General features: G+C 43.3%; 1 protein-coding gene across 4 annotated transcripts in view; it reads left to right on the forward strand.

Annotated features, from left to right (window-relative positions):
- LOC111846844 (neuronal membrane glycoprotein M6-b) overlaps positions 1-20,581 on the forward strand; it is a 35,904-nt gene that overhangs the window by 9,375 nt on the left and 5,948 nt on the right. The window contains exons 1-4 of one of the 4 annotated variants that reach the window (XM_023817483.2): positions 8,048-8,180; positions 18,642-18,828; positions 19,429-19,585; positions 19,845-20,013. In XM_023817483.2, coding sequence (XP_023673251.1) covers positions 8,120-8,180; positions 18,642-18,828; positions 19,429-19,585; positions 19,845-20,013 — 574 coding nt within the window. In that variant the 5' untranslated portion in view covers positions 8,048-8,119. Of the gene's footprint in view, positions 1-8,047; positions 8,190-18,641; positions 18,829-19,428; positions 19,586-19,844; positions 20,014-20,581 lie in introns of those variants that run through there. The other 3 variants (XM_023817482.2, XM_023817485.2, XM_023817484.2) reach the window with 3 other exon arrangements.

Raw genomic sequence — 20,581 nt, forward strand, 5'->3', positions numbered from 1 at the left:
TAAAAAATTTATGGATATGACGATTATTGGACTAACGTTTACCATTTAACAAAGGTTATCTAAAATCTAACCTCACTATCATCAATAAAGAGTAATAGTATGGTCTCATCAGGAGTCTAGTGTCTCCCACATTGTCATGGAAACTCAGGGGCTTTTGTGGGCAGCCAAGGTGTTGACATAAGTTTCTCCATTTCTATTCTTGTTGCGTTGTCCACACAGCCAAGCGCTTCCCCGCAAATCACAGCCCATGTTGTACAAAGACACTTATCCAAGCAGCCCCTCTATCATTTGGATGTTGTAGCTTCAAGAGTAGATGCAGAGGTACTTTTTGATGTCTAAGCTGATAACTGTTTTTTTTTTTTTTATTGTTTTGTATGAATAAATCACTGTTCGTTCTCAGCCTCATCACAAATTTCTTTTGAGGCACCTATATGTGAAACATAGGGCTGTTTTTGTTTTATTTTATTGGGACATTTTTGTTTACAGTTTGAACCTTAACCATTTAAATTTCACCAATAAGGATCAGGGAGCTCTGAAAGGTAATATGATATATGTGGGCTTTTATTATTTTCTTTAATGATATTCACAAATTTGAGTCACCCCAAAAGACAAGGGAAGCTTTCTCTTTTGAGTTTTAAAAAGAACAGCAGTAGCTTGGCTGTTTCCAGTAAAATTTGTGGTAGCGAGAAGCTGTCTCATTTCTGTTCTTGGAACCAGTACTGGCCACTTAAGTGAACCAAATTATAATGCAGTGTTTCCCCTAACATTATATTAAGGGGGCGCCCCCCCACCTTGAAGGTCAAGATAATTTTATTAAGGGTCCAAAGCATGAAATGCTTATGGACCATTATTGTTTATTTTAATTTTTTTTCTATATAGCGCCAGATCACAAGAGAAGTCATTTAAGGTTACCTTTCCTATAGAACAGGTCTATACATTGTCCTTTTATTAGACAGACTAAATAGCCTTATGTTATTTATCTTATTTACACAACAGCTTGTCAGTTTTGTCTCTACGCGGTCGCGCGTTTACAATTCTCCTCTGCTTTCTGTATCGCGCGTGGCTGAATGCCGCCCCGATGCGCGCGCACAGAGACGTGCGCGCACACACAGGTGAGCACACTCCCACCAGCGGACAGAGAGCGCGCGTCGGAAAATATGTCGCGTCAACCACCTGAAAAGTAGACAAAAATATCTGCGTTTTTTAAACTGTGTAAACTGTGAGAAGGACTTCTCAACCATGAACAGGGTAATAAATACGTTTGACAATGGGATTTCCTGCTTTCAAGTATTACCATTTTAAGCTATCAGGTAACACTTTTAAAGCCTAACACAGATACACTGCAGTGACAAAAGCTGCACACTTTGTGGATAATTGTCATAAGAATTGTTCTGATGTTCTGTTCAGTTATTATATTGACTGCTGTAAAGAAAAGAAACACATGGAACACATGAATCCTGTCGGTGTTCGTCTGCCCCCCCCCCCCCCCAAAAAAAAAAAAAAGCTGTAAACCTAGGGTAAACACTGTAATGGCGTTGGAAACGTGAGATTAACGCCTGCAGTTTTGGTCTTTGGTATACTCCATCCCAGTCAATTCAAATGAGATTTTGTGAATTTCATATGTTACACTTTTCAGTATTATGCTTCGTTGGTTTTTAAAGAGTGTTGAAAGATGTTGAGATTTCACCGTTTATACCTTCGCTATGTATACAGTGATCCCCCGCCTATCGCGGAAGATGCGTTCCAGACCCATCAGCGATAGATGAAAATCCGCGATTTTTCGACAGAACAGTTTTAAGAACATAAGAACATAAGAACATAAGAACTATACAAACGAGAGGAGGCCATTCGGCCCATCGAGCTCGCTTGGGGAGAACTTAACTAATAGCTCAGAGTTGTTAAAATCTTATCTAGCTCTGATTTAAAGGAACCCAAGGATTCAGCTTGCACTACGTTATCAGGAAGACTATTCCATACTCTGACTACACGCTGTGTAAAGAAGTGCTTCCTTAAATCCAGTTTGAAATGTTCTCCCGCTAATTTCCACCTATGGCCACGAGTTCTTGTATTTGAACTAATGCTGAAGTAACTATTCGGTTGAACAGCATCCAAACCTGTTAGAATCTTATAGACCTGGATCATGTCCCCCCTCAGTCTCCTTTGCTTGAGGCTGAACAGATTTAGCTCAAATAACCTTTCCTCGTATGACATTCCTCTAAGACCAGGAATCATTCTTGTGGCCCTACGCTGCACCTTTTCTAAGGCCGCTATGTCCTTTTTAAGATATGGTGACCAAACCTGTACACAATATTCTAGGTGAGGTCTCACCAAGGAATTGTATAATCTTAGCATTACCTCCCTTGACTTAAATTCCACACACCTGGAGATGTACCCCAACATCCTATTGGCCTTTTTTATTGCTTCCCCACACTGGCGAGAATGAGACATGGAAGCATCAACATACACACCAAGGTCTTTCTCATAATCAGCTACCTTTATTTCAGTAGGTCCCATAAAATACCTGTACTTTATATTTCTGCTCCCTACATGGAGTACCTTACATTTGTCTATGTTAAATTTCATCTGCCAGGTGTCAGCCCAGTCACTAATTAAATTAAGATTGACAACCTTCTCCTGAATGGTCAAGGTCGTCTTCTGGCGCTTAGGCTCACTACTGCCAGAAGGCTTAGAAGATGCAGGACGCTTGGGAGCCATCGTAGGGCTTAAATTAAAACGAAAACAATCTGATCACGAGCAAAGTACGCGATACGCAGAGAACTGTGACGCATCGGGGGAAAATCTACGATATAGCGGGGGCGCGATAACTGAACCGCGACATAGCGGAGGATCACTGTATAGTGAAATAATAATCCATGCATGTGATGGTTGGTGCAGTATTATATCACTAATCACTTTACTTGAGAGAGCTGAGATGAATTTGATGACCCCTAGATGAAGAGTACTGCAGTCCAAAAGGAGCTCATCAAAGTGATCTTACGTTGTCTGCTTCCGTTAGGGGCTAGTCAGTTTTTAGGTACTGCACGTGTAAACAGCTTAAATGTAAACAGGTGTCACCAGTTTGTTCCAGAATACACCCACTATTTTGTTAGGGTTTTGTTTTGGAGTAATTAATATGTGAGGAGACTAATACTGTCTGAATAATTGCTCATTACAGTGCTAATTATTCAACCTATGAAAGATTAAGTGTGTTAAAGCTGTTCACTGTTGGACTGACCTATTGTAAGATTAATTCTACCTAAGGAACATGGTTACAAGGTGGCTAATCGGATGAATTCTGCACAGCAGAAATTGGATAAGAGCAACAAAATTGTGAAGTCGTTTAACTCTTAGCCAGCAGATGGGAAAGCAATCGAGAACTAACTTTTTACCAGATGGTTTTTGGTTTTAAACCCGGGAGATGAATTGGTTAACTGGTTTTTGCCCATGAATAAGTGTGGCTATAAAAGAAAGCCTTGTTTGTGAGTATGTGGACAACATCATCGTTCCTTAGTTACAGGATTAAACAACAAACAGACAAAATAATAAATGTCCACATGATGGTTTGTCGACATATGCATCCATTGTGTGTGCTGTGGGATGCTGTTGTTACCCTGAAGCGCTGCGGTCCGTGGAGAGATTATTTTTTTCTTTTCTATAGCTGTTCCACTCTTTTTTTTGACATTTGTTTTTTTTTTAGTATATCATCATTTAATCAAACTCTTAAGTTTTTGTAACAACTCATATGGCTCAGATTTGGACCTGCAGTTTTTTTAATATATATATATATATATATATATATTACAAGTACACACAGTGTGATGTCGATAAGCATTGTGAGACGAGCCCGGGGGTGTAACCAGGGAAGATCCCCCTATGAGGACACGATGAGGCATTTAACTGTGTTGTGGATCATTTAAGGCTAACTGGCTTTTTTTACAAGGTTGGAAAGCATGCATGGCTGTGTGTGGATATAATTATGCTTTTGTTTCTTAGTTTTTTTTGGGTGGGGGCTTAAGGGATGTCTGACTTGCTGTTTATTGCTTGTTCGATTATCTGCGATGCTGAAAAGATGTTATTGGGTCATTACTGAAGTGAGTCCTGTGGTCCCTTTCTTCTTGTTTTGTTGTAAATAAGCATTGGGCACAAATATGCAGGAGGAAAACAGTTGGAGAACATGAAAGTGAGTATAGTACTGTCCATTACTAAAAGGAGAGCCCATATCTGTCCTTCAGAGGTACCTAATGGGCGAGTCTCATAACATTTTGCTTTAGGCTGCAATCCTTTTGCTCTGTGTCCTGTGAGGAAAGCTAATTTTAGATGCTGGTCTTTATCCCTAAAACCACATCTTCTGTTGACTAAAACCTCAAAGTCACAGCATCACAATAAACATCATGTTTCCAAGGGCAGCAAGAAAATCTGTTCTGGCTTGTTCATGTCTATTGTACTTGTTTTAAATTTCTGTGTGTGTGTGTGTTTCTATGCTGTAATTTTTTACAAGGAATTATAAAACAGTACATGGTATGAAGTATTTTTACTTAATCTTTCAGTATTTTATTAAAATCCTAACAGGGATCAAATTTGTATTGTGAAAATCTTTCAGGTATTACTTAACAGCACATGTAATTTATATATTTTTTCTACATTAATCTCTTCATGAAACCATAGTTGGATCACGGAATCCACTTGTAGCAGCCTTGCATTGAGGGGTGCTTGTCCCGTTTCTGGTTCTCGTCATTGGTAATGTGATGATGTTTCCAATCACCCATCAGCCCCACGGTTGGGGGTTTTATTACGTATCTTATGGACCATTATTCCCAATATTATCTTGTTGGAATTGCCTCTTGTGGGTCATTATGATTGTTTTGTTATGGATGTTGAATTGCCATTTGTCCTGGGAAACAAACAACCCATGGGGAGTTTAAGGAACCATAACTGATCTAATGAGATTTTTTGTTTGCAGTTTTACCATCCCAGCTGTGTGCAGCCAGACTGGAATAAACAGGGTAATCAACCCAAGGCTCGCGTTTTCTCAAAATAAACATTAGCCAACATGTACATACCCAGAATACCTTGGTCCAGCTTGAAGACGCTGGGAACAAGCATTTGTGCTCATGCTTCTTGCGTTCATGCAATTTCTGCAGTGTTTGTTGAATTTCCATTTAAAACTGGCCTCTATTCTGTCAATATACTTTGTTTTTCCTTTCCTGGTAGTGTCCCGTTTCCCTTTCTAGGCTGCTTAACATTGCATTTTTTGCAGATGATTTAGTCTAAAGTAATATAGGTGTGAAGGGTCTTACTCAAGTGCCCAACAGTGAAATCACTCTGCTGGCCCTGGGCTTCGAACTGGTGACCGCCTGATCACAGATCGAGGGCCCTAACCTGCTGAGCGACACCCCACCCCTGGTCCATGGAGCTACTGCTCCTTTGCTCAGGGTCAGGGTGGTGCTGCTATTTGTTGAGTCTCACGTGTCACACCTGCAGTGATCTGGAAGATCAGAGTCGAGCAGACATGGGAGAATATGAGCTGAAGCTGGAATAATCCTCACAGATGTCTTCCAAGCCACCACACCATCGTCATTTGTTTACTTAATTTGGGGGGGGGGGGGGGTTCTAGGATAGTGCACAGTGAACTCTCTGCACACCCCACGCTTGGATGAGGTAAATGATTATGTAGCACATCAGAATGCATGTGTTGCATAATGGGTCAGCTATTATGCACCAAGGGGGGCCCTGAATGGGATCTGGGAGTCTCCAGTCACCCGTGTAAATTCGGGGGAGGGCTTTCTCATAAACGGGGTGCCCCATGTGAGCCAATGTACACTGTATGGAGAATTGGCGATTGTCCTGTTTAACAAATCAGGGAGACCAAAAGATTGTAAGACATTTAAGCCAAATAACTCTAAATAGATATTTTTTGCTGGATTGAGGGTTTCTAAAACCATATTCATACCAAAACAGTACAATCCCCCCCAGCCCCATTAACATAGTCAAATTATACAGCTACAGTGCTAAAGAACAAGCTGACTGATAATTAAAAAGAAAACCTAAGATGTATATCTGGGTCTGAAAAGTCATATAACCAGAGAGTGTACGCCTTGCCTTCTAGATCTAAAGCTAACAAATTAAGCTACAGTTACATAATTTATGTACATGTGAATTTTTTTAAAATGGGTCGTGGATTTGAAATGCTTTTTCTTAATAGGAGTATGATGAGACCTTTCTGGATTTTATTTAGATTTTTTTTTTTTACCCCTTCTCAATCCCAGGTACCAGAACAATATAGAGTCTCCCTCAATATGACAGCACCACGGCATTGATTCGATCCACAAACCGGGGTGTTCACTGAAGTATGATTTATCAGCAAATGAGCAAACCAGGAAGTTGATTCTGTTCTGAGAGCTGAAGCATCAGAGCGAGAATGACATGCACCACATTTCCCATGCTGGTTTTTGGAGCCGCGTAGGTTCTGCATGAGCTGATGGTTTACTCTGAGCTACACGCTCCGTCCCAGTACCGGTCCTAGCCGATAGGATGGCGCCCTAAGCAACTGCCCATGTCTCGTAGGATTGACCAGCCCTACTCTACCTATCCATCCATCCATCCATCCTTTGGTGCACTGGATCCCTCAAGCAACAGATAGTTGCTGTATCTTGCTGAAGGAGTGATTCTGGCAGGGGGTCAGACTAACACCCAGGCGAGGTTCTGCAGGCTTCTCCCCAAGGACCGTGCTGATGGAGACCTTTGATAGAACCCAATGAAGATGCTGTCTTCCTAGTGGCATGTTCTGAGCCACTGTGTCACCTCTGAAATATTGCATTGCATTTTTTTAATCACCTGGGAAATGCAGTGAGAAGCACACCTGCTCAGGACATCCCTCTTTTCTTTCTGCTTACGTGGATGGTGAATGAAACATGTGGTTACAATTTTTTTTAGGGGGAGTGGGCTGTCTAGTTCCTGGGCCACTCGTATATTTAGAGTATGGGTTTCATTTGAAGGCCTTTGTTGTGGTGAGCCATAAATGCTTTTCAGAAGAAGGATGAATGTGAACTGAGGGCTATAAATGCTCTACCATCTTGTTGCAAAATGTTAGGCCCCAGGGATTGCAGAAGCGCAGCTCGCAACAGATAATTCACCATTTGAGCCTCTGTAGTTTAGTTAAAACAGTGATGGACCTGTGCTTTCTGGGATCACCACTGCCACAGAGTCGTGTATTTCTTTCATCGCTCTGCGACATCCTGTCTGTGAGTGCATGTGGAAATTATTGGCTTGAGAAGTTCCCACTTCGTCGTGTCTGGCCCCCCATGAAGTTCTGTATCCGTGAGAACCTGTGGCCCCAGCCGTACCCCCTTCCCCCAGGCTGGAACACTTCAGCCTCATTAGCATGCGATGCCAATCTCATTCTCAGCGTTTCAGCCAAATGTGGCTCATCCGCCTCTCCTTCCTGCACTTTTCTCTCCTCCCTCCCACTAATCCCTCTCTCCTCTACATACACCTAGGGCAGTGGGGGTGCATACAGTGTCACATTTAATAGGTCTCCCCCACCCCTCAACTGAGCTTTAATCGGAAGGGGACAGCAGAGATAGTGTAATCATGCAGTTACCCCCAGGACACAGTCCGCTCTGTGGCCTTTCTCCTCAGATAAGCATCAATGCTCTCCGATGCGTCTATTGTAATGATGCTTCTGTTCCACTGTGACTCATAGCTACAGCGTAACCCCATGGAGTGATTCGGGTGGTTTTTAAAAGCAGGTGGGGGTGGCTGTTGTAAGATTATATTCTATGCTGTAGCCTATAATCACAATGGCAAAGAAAAGCTTTCTACCCTGTATGTATGATTGCAAGTGGCGTCTGGGCAAAGATCGAGCCAAGAGAATCACTTATGGACCGCTACACTGAAATAATCAGGCGAGACCCTTTGCATCTTGGTACGTGATAAACAGACGAGCTGTGTGGCACTCCATCACAAGAGCTAGAGAAAGAGAGAGTGTGTGAGAGAGAGGGAGGGGGAGAGAGAGAGAGGGAGGGAGGGAGGGAGGGAGGGAGAAAAAGCCAGGGTTGGCAGACGAGAGAGCGCGGAGGAAAGAAGTATTTGTAGATAACGGGCGATTTTGGTTGATGGGATGAAACCAGCCATGGAAACCACAGCAGAAGAGAACCAGGAGCTGAACCAGGAGAAAAGAGGTACCAGCTGTGTGTGTTTTTTTTATTCCCCCTTATGCAGGATTTTTAAGTCACGCAACAGCTTTGGTTCTTGAAATACAAAAATAGGCTGGTCTCAGTGGGGATTCACTCGCACTCGGTGTGTTATCTGAGGCAGGGCGCTGAATTTTACTATTAGCCTTTATCATGGCGATTTGACCAGTGTATATATCCTTTTGTTTTGTGTTTAGCTGTGTCGAATTGTAAAGTGTGTGTATAACTGGGATGTGACAGAGATCAAACATTTGACAGAGGGAACTTGCTGTCCACTTTGTTTGTGCTAAACGGTCGATTAATCGCCACTAATCATTGTATCGTTGACCTTTCCTGTGGTGTTTAACGTCCCTGTGCAGTTGTGCTCATCAGCTGGGTCTGTGCAAGAAGGTTAATGACCACATCTGTCATTGTGTAACACATTCATGCTACGTCACAGCATGCTCTATTCAACACGTAGGGGCTGTCTGTCTGTCACAAACCACTGGTCCGGGGATGCCGGGGCTCGCCTGACCGATTTGGGGATTGATGCAGGTAAAAAAGACAAAGACAAGCCCATCATAAACCCCAATAGGAGAGATTGTGTCTAATCGGTCTGCTTTGATGCACTGATGGCTGGGTGACACTTTAATTTTTTTTAAGCCCACAATTGAGAATCTTGAATGGCTGAATCTGTCCTGAATCTGATTTGGAAGAGGGCTTTTATTATTATTTTTCTATTTTCTTGAGCAAGAAAAATGCTAATGAATTGGTTTTAAATTGTGGCTGTTTTTCTCAGCCATTTTCCATATAAGTATGGGTCAGTTAATCATGGATATCACACTTGGTCGTGTGCTTGTTGAGTTCCCGAAAGTTTTTTAGATTAATTTGTTCTTTAATCTGTTAGTTCATATATATATATTTTTGTATGTTTGGTTTTGGTTACTTCTCTGGTTATGGGTTGAGGTTGAGGGTCTGTGATGGTCTTCCGATATTGTTACTTACTGTTGGGTGTCCCTGGCTGCAGGGATTGCCTTGGGGTCGGTGGCACTGTGAGGTTAGTGTGTTCTGCACGGTGAGGTTAGTGTGTTCTGCACTGTGAGGTTAGTGTGCCCTGCACGGTGAGGTTAGTGTGCCCTGCACGGTGAGGTTAGTGTGTTCTGCACTGTGAGGTTAGTGTGCCCTGCACGGTGAGGTTAGTGTGCCCTGCACGGTGAGGTTAGTGTGCCCTGCACGGTGAGGTTAGTGTGCCCTGCACGGTGAGGTTAGTGTGCCCTGCACGGTGAGGTTAGTGTGCCCTACACTCTTCAAGTCACCAGGACCCAGCAATGGGGGGAGCTTACCCACCCCACCCTGCACTGTATTTTAGCCTTAATACTACATAATGCAAACATTGTGTTGTGTATGCATAGTGACTTTTTTTTTTTTGGGGGGGGGGGTTATAAGAGGAAAGAGAACCTTTTAACTAGATGTTTTGTGTAAGTCCCAAGCCTTCCCTGCACTGACTCAGAGGGGTCAGGCTCAGTGAAATACTGTTTTGCCTGTAAAATACACTCTAAATGAAAGTGAAGGTTTTCTCGAGTATTTGAGATGCCTGTTTAGGCAAGGGATACATTGTCTCTATGGACACTTCACTAGGTTCCCAGCCACTCATGGCAACCTACTTGTAACAATACAATTACTCTCTATGCCTCTTCTTATTTTGCAGTTTCATGTCTTGTCAAGGTTGCTGTGCTTGCTAGAAATGGCCCCATGTGGACCAGTGAGTGAATGACATTGGTGACACAGTAGAGGTTTAGGCTAGTGAGATGTAACTTTGCATGACATGTTCTATCCTTACTAGTCATTTGGGAATGTTCTGGTGAAATCTGGAATTTTCCCTCCTTGTTTTTCCCAAAGGGTGTTTTGTCAGTTTCAGTTATTGTCCCACGCAGAGACCCAGGACCATATGGCTTGGCCTCTTGGCTGGAACCAGCAATTGTGCCCCACCTGCAATGACAGCTGTCGTACTGGGGACCCCACGGACACACTTGCTGTGAATGCTGGCTTCCATGTTGTCATAAGAATGGCCGGTCTAGCGAGATTGCATTTTCCCCATTGTGAGGAGAGTACTCTTCACATTAGATAAGACACACATCTAGACATCTGACGTGCTACAGACATGTTTAGTGGGGACAGTCAGATGCAATTTCAAATAAAAGTTGTAATTGCTGCAGGTCAATTGGTTTTGGGTAGAGTTGAAGCCTCGGAAATAGCCAGGAAACCTGTTTGATCTTACATGATATTATTCATTAGACCTGCTGACCCTCTTTACCACCGCGATACACACACTACAGTTTTCCACTCATAAAAGTGAAGTGATCGAGGTTAAGTGTCACATTCAACAGTTTTATCAACTGTTAATTACTGGGTTCAGTTTTAGACCCTCGCCCACAACAAGCCCCTGCTCCCCAAAGCTAAACTGGCTGTTTAAAGGAGGAAATGCATCTTTCTGCCAACTCTTCATGATGGTGCCGACGCCCTGGTGTTCATTATTTCACACCTGTCATGTGGAGTTTTCTGGTGATGCCATTCTCTGTAATGCTTCACTTGAGTTTGGGTTTTAACTGATGCTTGTGACACAAATCAACACACTTACTGCATGTTAATGGCCCTGTCGACTCGAATGACCTACAAAATATAATTTTACAATGGGAAATACAGGCAGCCTTTGACTTACGTAAAACCGACTTGCATTGCGTAAATCTTCTCTTACACAAAAAATATCCAAGATACAGTGTTTATGGAAGCACTAATGGGTGAATGACATGACTTGTATTTTTGCGCCAAAGTCAATTTTTTTTTCTTTATTATTATTCTATTAAACTTCTTTAATGTGAATATATTTTATTCACATTAATACATTCAAATGTGCAGGTATTCAATCAGATATTAGCTTAATTTGAAATGAGCTTGAAAAGGCAGATGGCATTAATCTTATTAATAATTATAAATGCAATAAACAAATAGGAATTAACTATGTCCGATGCATTATAGACACTTATATGTTTACTTTTATGAAGGTTTTCATTAGGAGAAAATAATTGTAAAATATTTGGTTGTGGCACCTGGCATCTTTCACTTTTTGAAAGCCTTATTTGTCATTCACCCAAACACAAAAAGGCTACTTACGCCTATAAGTAAATTGACACTTTATCAATTCATTTATTTAATAGGTGTTTTTTAGTACATATTACTAGTATATTTTTGGCTTCTGTGTCATGGCTGTAAAGTGTTTTGTATGGTATTGGAAAGTAAATCTGACTTGTGTAATATTTGGACACTTGTCCACTGTACCAACTATCAAGCTTTTCACATCACAAATCTGTGCTTTGTTCTTTTCCCATTGATTTTCTGGATCAGTACCTGAATTCCAAAACAGGCTGGGGTACTCCTTTGGTACTTGGGGTGGGACTTTGAACATGTTCATTGTCAATTGGTTATGCAAATAACCTGCCTCTGAAAAACAAAATACAGCTGCCACTAAAAACAATGATAGATGAAGTAAAAACAAAAAAAGTAGTAATAATAGATGTGTGGACAAATTAAGAAACCCAAGCTTTAATTGTGATCTGATTGGAAGAACAGGTTCATTGAGATCTGGATATCATGACAAAATAAAGGAGTATTTGGTATAATATTCTAGGGCTGCACAATATTGTAACATTTGTGTGTTTTTTTTCTTGCAATGAATATTGTGATATTTATAAAGTAAAAAGGAGTTAAAAAATTGTCACAAACCTGGCTATGAGTGATTTATACAGCAAGGATAAAAATGATTATGATTGACTCGGAGAACGCATGCAAAAGCAGTGACTGTAAAGTTTAAGTGGATTTTTTTTTAACATAGACTAGATAATCTTGAAATGGAACAATCATCAAAATTGCACATTAATTTTTTAATTCAACACAAACACCCCTTCATGCGTTGTGATGATGTAATTTTGCCCCGGTACCAGTTTTTCATGCCAGTGGAAAATGAACACTAGTGATACCATTCACTTTTTGGTATTGTTTTGAAGTATCAAAAGTTCAGAACCTGGTGCAGTAGAAAAGCACCCTTTAACTTGCGTAAGTGTTTGTAGAATGGATTACTTACGTCAGTGGAGAACTGCCTGTAATGTACGATATATTTTATTCATTTATAGTATATATCTGGTAAATTATATAAAAATTTTGAAGTTGAGTAGTCCAACATGAGCTGTTTATGAACAAGTGAACATGTGATTAATGTATAAATTCACCATAACCGTTTAACTCTGAGTGATACTCATCCCCCAAGATGAGGCGCAGGGTGTGCGAGCTCTGGCCAGCGATTCCGGTCAGACGCCCAGGTCCCAGTTTCGCGCCGGTCTGAGCTGCCCTGCATATTGGGGGATGAGTATACCTACAAGGGTTAAGGCTTTGCTTACTGCGTGCCGGCTTGTGCTTCTGCCGGCCATATGCTCAGATACTATAGTGTGCCTCTCGTTACAGTGTGAGTGGGGGCCTTGGCACTGTCTCCTCACAGCTGGTCATAGTCTGCCCCCCCCCCCCCCCCCCCCCCCCTTCCTGGCCCTCTATCCCTCTGTCTCTTGTCCTCCATTGGCTGATTGAGGAAGGAGAAAAAGGAAAGTAGAATCCCTGCCCACCTTCATGGAGATGGTTTGATGGAAGTGTCCCAATGTGGCCTGAGTTCACATGAAAGGGGTCAGACAGGAAGTGAACGGTGTGGCTTCAATTTAGTGCGTGTTGTCAGTCCACTGGCTCGCAGAGATCAGAATAAGAAGAGGGTCTCTCTATCTAAGGGGCACTGCTTACTGTTTTCCAGGAACTCCCATGATGCTGTGCACCTTTGTGCATGCCTGGAGCTCCCAGGGAATGGTATAGTGGCAGGTTGGCACAGCAGGCATTGTTTTCTTCTATAGCTGGGGTGACGCCACCCAGCCTGTCCCTGGCCTTACTCCACTGCCCACTGATGGCCAATCTGTGCTGCACGCTCCCTTCTGATGCCACCTTCACCACTCTGAGCTGCTATTCCAAAGGGGCCCCTTTACAAACCACTGCTTTCATAAGCTTTTGCACATTTAGGGCAGCAGGCACCCTTATAAACCCTCTATCACTGTTATGTCCCTTTTTCTGTGAACCACTGAATTTTTATAAATGTTCAGTGCCATTAGGATCGGGCGGTGTTAGGTAATACAGTACATGATATTTTGGTTATACTGCGCTATTTTCGTCTCCCCACATTTCACAATACAGACGCTCCCTGGGTTACGATGGTCCATGTTACGATATTTCGACTTTACAATAAGTAAATGTTTTTCACTTTCAGGACATCATTCAATTAATTACACGAGATATTCAAAACTTTGAAAGACAAAGAGCCTTTTTGTTACTGATTTAGCCCAACTGTAGGTTAAGGTAAGTGTTCTAAGGATGTTTGTTAGGGTTAGGTCTGCTGTAGGTTTATCGGAAGGCAGGTGCATCATAACCTGGGGGTGGCTGTACCAGAAACTACTTTTGAATACTCTGGCCACATATCATATAGCGGTATAATGTCGGGACAGTATGACAGTATGAAACTTTATATCCCACCCTGCATCATTCTAGGGAGCTGCTGCCATCGTCTCAGCTGGGGGTGTGGGTGCTGGGGGTGTGGGTGCAGGGGGAGTGGGTGCAGGGGGAGTGGGTGCAGGGAATGCTTACCCAGACTGTTCTCTGCACACTTGCATCTTGCTTAATGCCTTTTCACACAGCAGATGACAGGTCAGATTACAGTCCACAGCATGTGGGGAATCTCAGATCCTCCCATCAGTACCGTCATTAATGTGTCCTTTTATGTAAAATTAATTTCCGCTGCTCTGACGCTGGGTAGATGAGCTCAGAGCTCAGGCAAGATGAGAAGCGTATTTGCGTAATCTAGTCCTGAAATATGTTGCTGTGTCTGAATCATCTACACAAAAGTGAGTCACATACCCTATAGGTCTCCCAGATCATTTAGCAGTGATGCATTTTTATATTAATCTGTCGTGCATGTCCATGTGAAGGGGTAGTTACACAGTGTTATTAGAATGACTCTGTCCCCTGCTGGTCCACTTCAGTAGCGATAAAATTCAACACACTATTCAGATATGTTGAATTGTTGCATCAAAACAGTAGTGCATCTTGTTCAACTTCCAAGTGTGTCTGGAGGCTTTCAAGGGAATGGAGGCTTTCGTGTGCAAAGTGTTACTGCTGAGGACGAATCCTACATGTGAACGGATTGAGAGGTCAGCGCACAGTGCAGGGGCAGATTTTAATCCAGATTTGGTTGGGCCCCTAGCAGAATCCAATTGGCTGCTAAAAGCACGCTGCATTGGATTGGTGAGAGCTTGTCAAATGGAAAAATCAGTTAGTGGAGGTTGTCCTGTGGGTAGGCATTTGTCATTCTCTCTTTGACTCGCTTGTGAAGCCAGTACTAATGCATGGTTCTGCGACACAGGCTTCTGGGTGTTTTAAACTGGAACCAAGCAGAATTTGCAGAAGATAATTGTGCCATAAACTATATACTATTTAATATAAGTAGACGCAGTAAGTATCCAAAAAGCGTTTGTACTCTGGAACTCACCCGATAAAGAATCAGGGTACAGCAGTCGAAGGGTGATGATATGGGTGTGAGATCTCATTAATGACTTGTGAAATTAGCATAACACAAACTGGCAGGACACATCTGGCTTGTGACCAAAAGGAGAACAATTAGCCTGGTGTTGTGTCTGCTTGCCGGCGCAGATATAATAAGAAGGTCAGGCTGCGCTGGCATCGGCGTGGTACTTTCCGATCCTGCGATGGACGGGAATGGGCATCGCCGGTCCTCGTGTCCCTGCTTCATTGGCATGCTTCAGCACCCATTGGGTTCGGAACCAGGGTTTTTAAACATGAAGAACAGAGAGACAATTCCCAACGGAGCAGAAAATGGGTCCCGGCGTCTCTGTGTATTATAAGGCTGTTTGCGGGAATGTGCTGCTGTTTCATGTGGATGTGTTTGTTTAATTTGTGTTTCTCATTCTAAAAAAAAGTGTGTGGTGCTGTTTAGAAAACTAAGCTGTGGACCAGGCTTTGCGGTCAATCCCAGGAAGGGGGGAACTTAACTGTACAGTAAATTGAGCACTATGAATGTGTTTGCTTCATTGGAATTGCGTTTGCAAATTTGCATGCATTGGAATCAAATGGAGACATTGGAAGCAAACTGAGCTTAGGAGAGCTTCAAGAGCATCTCCACAGAGATGTGTGTTCATTTTGTGAGAACCTGTGTTGTAGTTGGAGGATGGATGGAGGGATGTATGGACTGTGTTGGAGGATGGCTGAGAATGCCGGCCTGTCCTCTGGACGTGGGATAGTCAGGAACGCAATGTGCAGCCCTGCATACCCCCTCCTGTCATCCTCATCTGCCCCTGCTTCTCCTGTCCGTGCGTGAAATGCAGGTCACCCCGGCGCACTCACTGAGTCGTGGGTAACATGCTGCCATGGCAACCGCCGTTGGCCAACCCCAGGATGGGAAAGCAGTGTTCCTCCTCCCCCGTGTCTCTCAGAGTGCTCTGGAGAACTTTGTGATAGGGACTATGGCAGAGATGAAGGATCTGCCTTCACTTCTTTTGTCCATCCGATGACCAGCTACACGTTCGCAAGAGGCTTGTGTGCTCCTGCTGTTTGTAGAAAGTTCAGATAAACATTAAAAGAAACAAAACCTTTGTTGAAGATCCCTACTTCTCCACGGTGATTTAAATTAAGCTACATGGTTCAGGTATTTCTTTGAATGAAGCAGAATGCGAACACACCCTCTTGTACTGTATCTGTTATAGTGCTTTTTGTCACATGTATTTCAGGCAGGGATGAGAACAAGTCATTCCTTGGCGAGTCTGGGTCAAGTCTTGAGTCAAAACATTTCAGTCAAGTAAAGTCCCGAGTCACTTGGCCTCAATTCCAAGTTGAGTCCAAATCTTTCCATCATTTTTACAGTCAAGTCACAAGACATTGAATTTGTGACTCGAGTCCAAGTTGAGTTGTGAGTCATGTAACTTGAGTCCTTATCTATGTCTGTTTTTTTACCTTTATGTGATTAAAACTTGCTGTAGCAAAAATCTGCCACAGTACATCATAGGATATGTTCTTTATAGGCAGAGAGAGACTGAAAAGAGTGTCCACTCATGGTTGTCCTTACACTTTTTACGTCCATGTGTATGCCGGGAATGATGCATCATTCCAACAAACTATCTCAGGAGACTTTGCATTCAGTAAATTGAAAATGTAGAATTAATGTACACTGAAATTATCAAATGTATGTTATGGTATCCAGAGGGGGACTATAGCCTCAAGTCATATCGAGTTATAGGTTCTAAGTCGGGTCCAAATCTCATGAAATTTGTGACTTGAGTTCGAGTCGAGTCACTAGTCTGTCCACAGGGATTATATATTACAACAGTCTAGTTATGTCCATTTCACTGTTGATGTTTTCACAGTCGTTAAAATCAGAAATAAGGACAGACTGTCTGCACACCCACATTTTGCTAGTTTTGTGAGAAGGTGGATGGGCTGAAGACCAACATCCCTGCATTAGCAAGACACAGAAATATGAGAATATGGGAGATGAATGCAGCATATTAGCAAGCAAAGTGGTGCTGAAGATCCAATGACTGCAAGCATAAGGGGATAATTATGAGTCTGAAGTTGCTGCTGGCAGGATTTAATAACATCTTAAGTATCTTTGGCCCAGGTTACCAGGACTGCATTTTAATCTGACTATCAAGGAAGCCACTGTTCTTAGTACAGGTGTGCAGAGATGAAGATGGTGGGTTTTTTTGTGCCAGTTCTCCAATTAATTGCTATTGATTTTTCTATATAGACTGCTTGACCAAGAGTCGACTGAGGGTTTGACCTGTCTACTTCCTGTTAGTGTCCTTAAGTCCTGTTGATGGATGGTCAGGGCTACCTGCGAGGTCATGCAGGCCCAGCCATACACACCTGCAATCAGGGGCGTTGCTAGAGATTTTGGGCCCCATGAAAGCATACTGTATCATATTAGGCCCCCCAGTCCAAACCAATCCAGTTATTTTCCTAATTTTTTAGGGCCCCTGTCACTCAGGGGCCCTTGGAATCGTCCTAGCTTTCCTCCCCCTTACGGCGCCCCTGCCTGCAATGGTCAACCCTAGAGTACTAACCGGACCTGGTACAACATGGTTATTCAGCTAAGTGGTATACAGTCCATTCATTTAATGTCAGGTATAATTTAATGCAGGCAGTACTTTCCTAAACTCACTGGATTGCTATTTTTGAATGCATGTTCTAATCCAGAACAATAAATAATAAAGCCTTAAATTGTTAAAATTGTTTCCACAGACATGATGGGATTTTAGGTATGTCCAGCTCAATTCAAGATGTGTTTTAAGACTATCGTCTGTTTGCAGTAAATGTTTAAGATCAAATTTCATAACATCTTTTCCGTCCCCCTCTAAATATAAGCCAGACCCTATGAACGCTAAGATAACTGCTGAAAGTAAGCCAGCCAGCCAACCCCCCCCCCCCCCCCCCCCGAGGACCAGGACGCTTCTGTTTCTCAGCGTGTTGGAGCAGTGTCTTATGAAACGTGTTGAATAATTCATCATCCTACGCTGCGCGACGTTATGTAACAAGCCGCTTAAACTTAACCCTCTGCGGGGTCGCCTCCCGCCATAATCGCCTTAGTTTAGCCACTGTTAATGGACAGGGTGCCCCCAGAAGGGCTGATCCGTCTCTCCAGGTTACCATTATACACGTAACTCAAGCGCATCATCCTTGGTCTGTTTCAGGGATGTGCAGGGACTGAGCACCTGGTCCTTTTGCCTCCGTTTTCAGATCCCAAGAGGCCCTTTTCGACAGCACAAATTTTACTGAGGAGGGGTTAGTCAGAAAAATTTACGGAGTGCCCCTTTTTTGAAGACACATAATTTACTGAGAGGGAAGTCCCCCCTCCACCCTTTTGGCAATTTTTTTTGGCAAAGTCGAGCATCTGTTCATCAAAGTCTCTGCACGGCCCTGGCTGAAGTCTGAGCTGTGTTCTAGTTCGGGCTTTTTCCAAATGCATTTTTATAAGGTCACCAATAAAAACCCATCCTCTGTGTCCCAAGGTCATTGTCAGGCTTTATTTGAGTTACAGGGATGTTATAGAAACACTAATGAAATGTATGCAGCTGGTTGTATTATACTGGAAAGGGCTTCAGAGAAAAGTGAGCGAAATTATTCTGATGTGAAATTAAATGATCCTGGGTAGGACAAAAAATATTTCTGGAGAACGATGCTAATCAAAGAGGATACCCAGTGCAGACAATGGAGACTGTGTTTTCAGGAGTGTTTGGGTCACCCTGTGGGCTCTTGTGACAGTGACACAGATGGTCACAGACTGCTTGGCTTAGCTCCCGTCCCTCTGTCCCTCTGCAGGTTGCTTCGAGTGCTGCATCAAATGCTTGGGCGGCGTCCCCTATGCCTCCCTGGTGGCCACCATCCTGTGCTTCTCGGGTGTGGCCCTGTTCTGCGGCTGCGGCCACGTGGCGCTCACTGGCACTGTCACCATCCTGGAAAATCACTTCTCCACTTTGCCCAGTGACCACGCTCTCTTGACTCACGTGTAAGTGACAGAACCCCCCCCCCCAACCCTGCCGGTTTCTTGATGTATGCCGAATTATACAACATGTAATTTCAACTGTATATTGAATCCATGCTATGTCCACCTGCTTTTACAGAGCAGTATTTGAACTAAGGAACTGAGAGTTTATTTCTTGTCAAGTGCTGGGGGGAGGTTTTCCCCTCCTATGAGTCATGTCACGCATTATGTCGTTAACCGGGATTGTTAACAGTCCATTTATTGCTCTGGAACATCTTGGGGACATCGAGTGCTTTCATCTTGGGTCACTATGTCAGCAAAGGGCTTACAAATCACGGACCTTAGCATCCACATTCTTAAATTATGACCCCCCCCCCCCCCCTCACAAAGATGACGTCTAATGAGGGGACATTCATGTGCAGCCAGACCCTCAAGATCAAAATCAACGCTTGAATAGACCCAGGAATATGATACACAATATGCTAGCTAAACAATGAAATATGTTACATAGGTGATGAAGAGTCGGAGAGAGTTTATCGGTCTATATATCAGCGTGTATTTAATGTAACAAACAGCTTTGGACCAGGACGCTGATTTTTAAAGCTGTTGATGTCACACCCACAGGGTCCAGTTGATGCAGTACGTCATCTATGGCATCGCCTCCTTCTTCTTCCTCTATGGCATCATCCTGCTGGCTGAGGGATTCTACACAACCAGTGCTGTGAAGGAGCTTCACAGCGAGTTCAAGACCACCATCTGTGGGCGCTGCATTAGTGGCATGGTGCGTTTCACACACACGGGGGCTGTCTCCGGGGGTCTTGGCTATTATGTTCCTTTTATTAATTAGCTGGCACTTATGTCCAGAAGGTGCGACTGTTACTTTATGTGATTGATCCTCTGTTCTTAAACGTATGATTGGTCCCCTTGAGGTTAAAAATGTTTTTCAGTTAACATTAAAAAATCCACCCCTGATGATGTGATGTTTCTGGTGATTGAGAGCATTTTAGATGACTCACTGACGCTTGTTCACACGTGACCAGTTCGTGTTTCTGACCTACATCCTGGGCGTGGCCTGGCTTGGCGTCTTCGGGTTCTCGGCGGTGCCCGTCTTTGTCTTCTACAACATGTGGTCCACCTGCGCTACCATGAGGTCCCCAGGAGCCAACATCACCTCCATTGACTCCATCTGCGTGGACGTCCGTCAGTACGGTGGGTTCTCCTCCCTTCCCATCTTGGCGGTTTGGTCACCTGCTAAAGGATATAGTCTGCAGCACCTGATTTTTTTGTAATCGTTGCCAGCCCTGTGTTAGCTAAGCTCCCACCTAAATCACATTCTTCAGTTATTTCATTTTATTTATTTAGCAGATACCTTTATCAAAGTGGCAAACATCCTCCCTATGTCAGCTGGAGCTTAAGAGGCTTGCTCAAGGGCTCAGTGGTGATACTGTTCTGCTGACCTTGGGATTTGAACTGGCAGCCTTCTGAGTCTAAACCAGCCACATGTTGCCCCAGTGTCAATGTGATATTTTGAGCCAGCTACATTGGAAAGCACGCTATATAAAAATTCAGGATGGCTCATGACCTCGTTTCTTGAAGAATATTGTCTAATAACACAGGACACTAGGCAGGGGTACACCCTGGACGCGATCATATGCTACAGGCATAAGCGTCTACGTGGGATTTGAACCCCCCTTCCTGGAGGTGTAAGGCAGCAGTGCTGCCTGTTGGCTTTCATTGTCTGCTAGCGAATCTGCGTGTAGCTCTTGTTGTTGCAGCC

Source organism: Paramormyrops kingsleyae, chromosome 1 (genome assembly GCF_048594095.1).
Source record: "Paramormyrops kingsleyae isolate MSU_618 chromosome 1, PKINGS_0.4, whole genome shotgun sequence".
Classification (NCBI taxonomy): domain Eukaryota; kingdom Metazoa; phylum Chordata; class Actinopteri; order Osteoglossiformes; family Mormyridae; genus Paramormyrops; species Paramormyrops kingsleyae.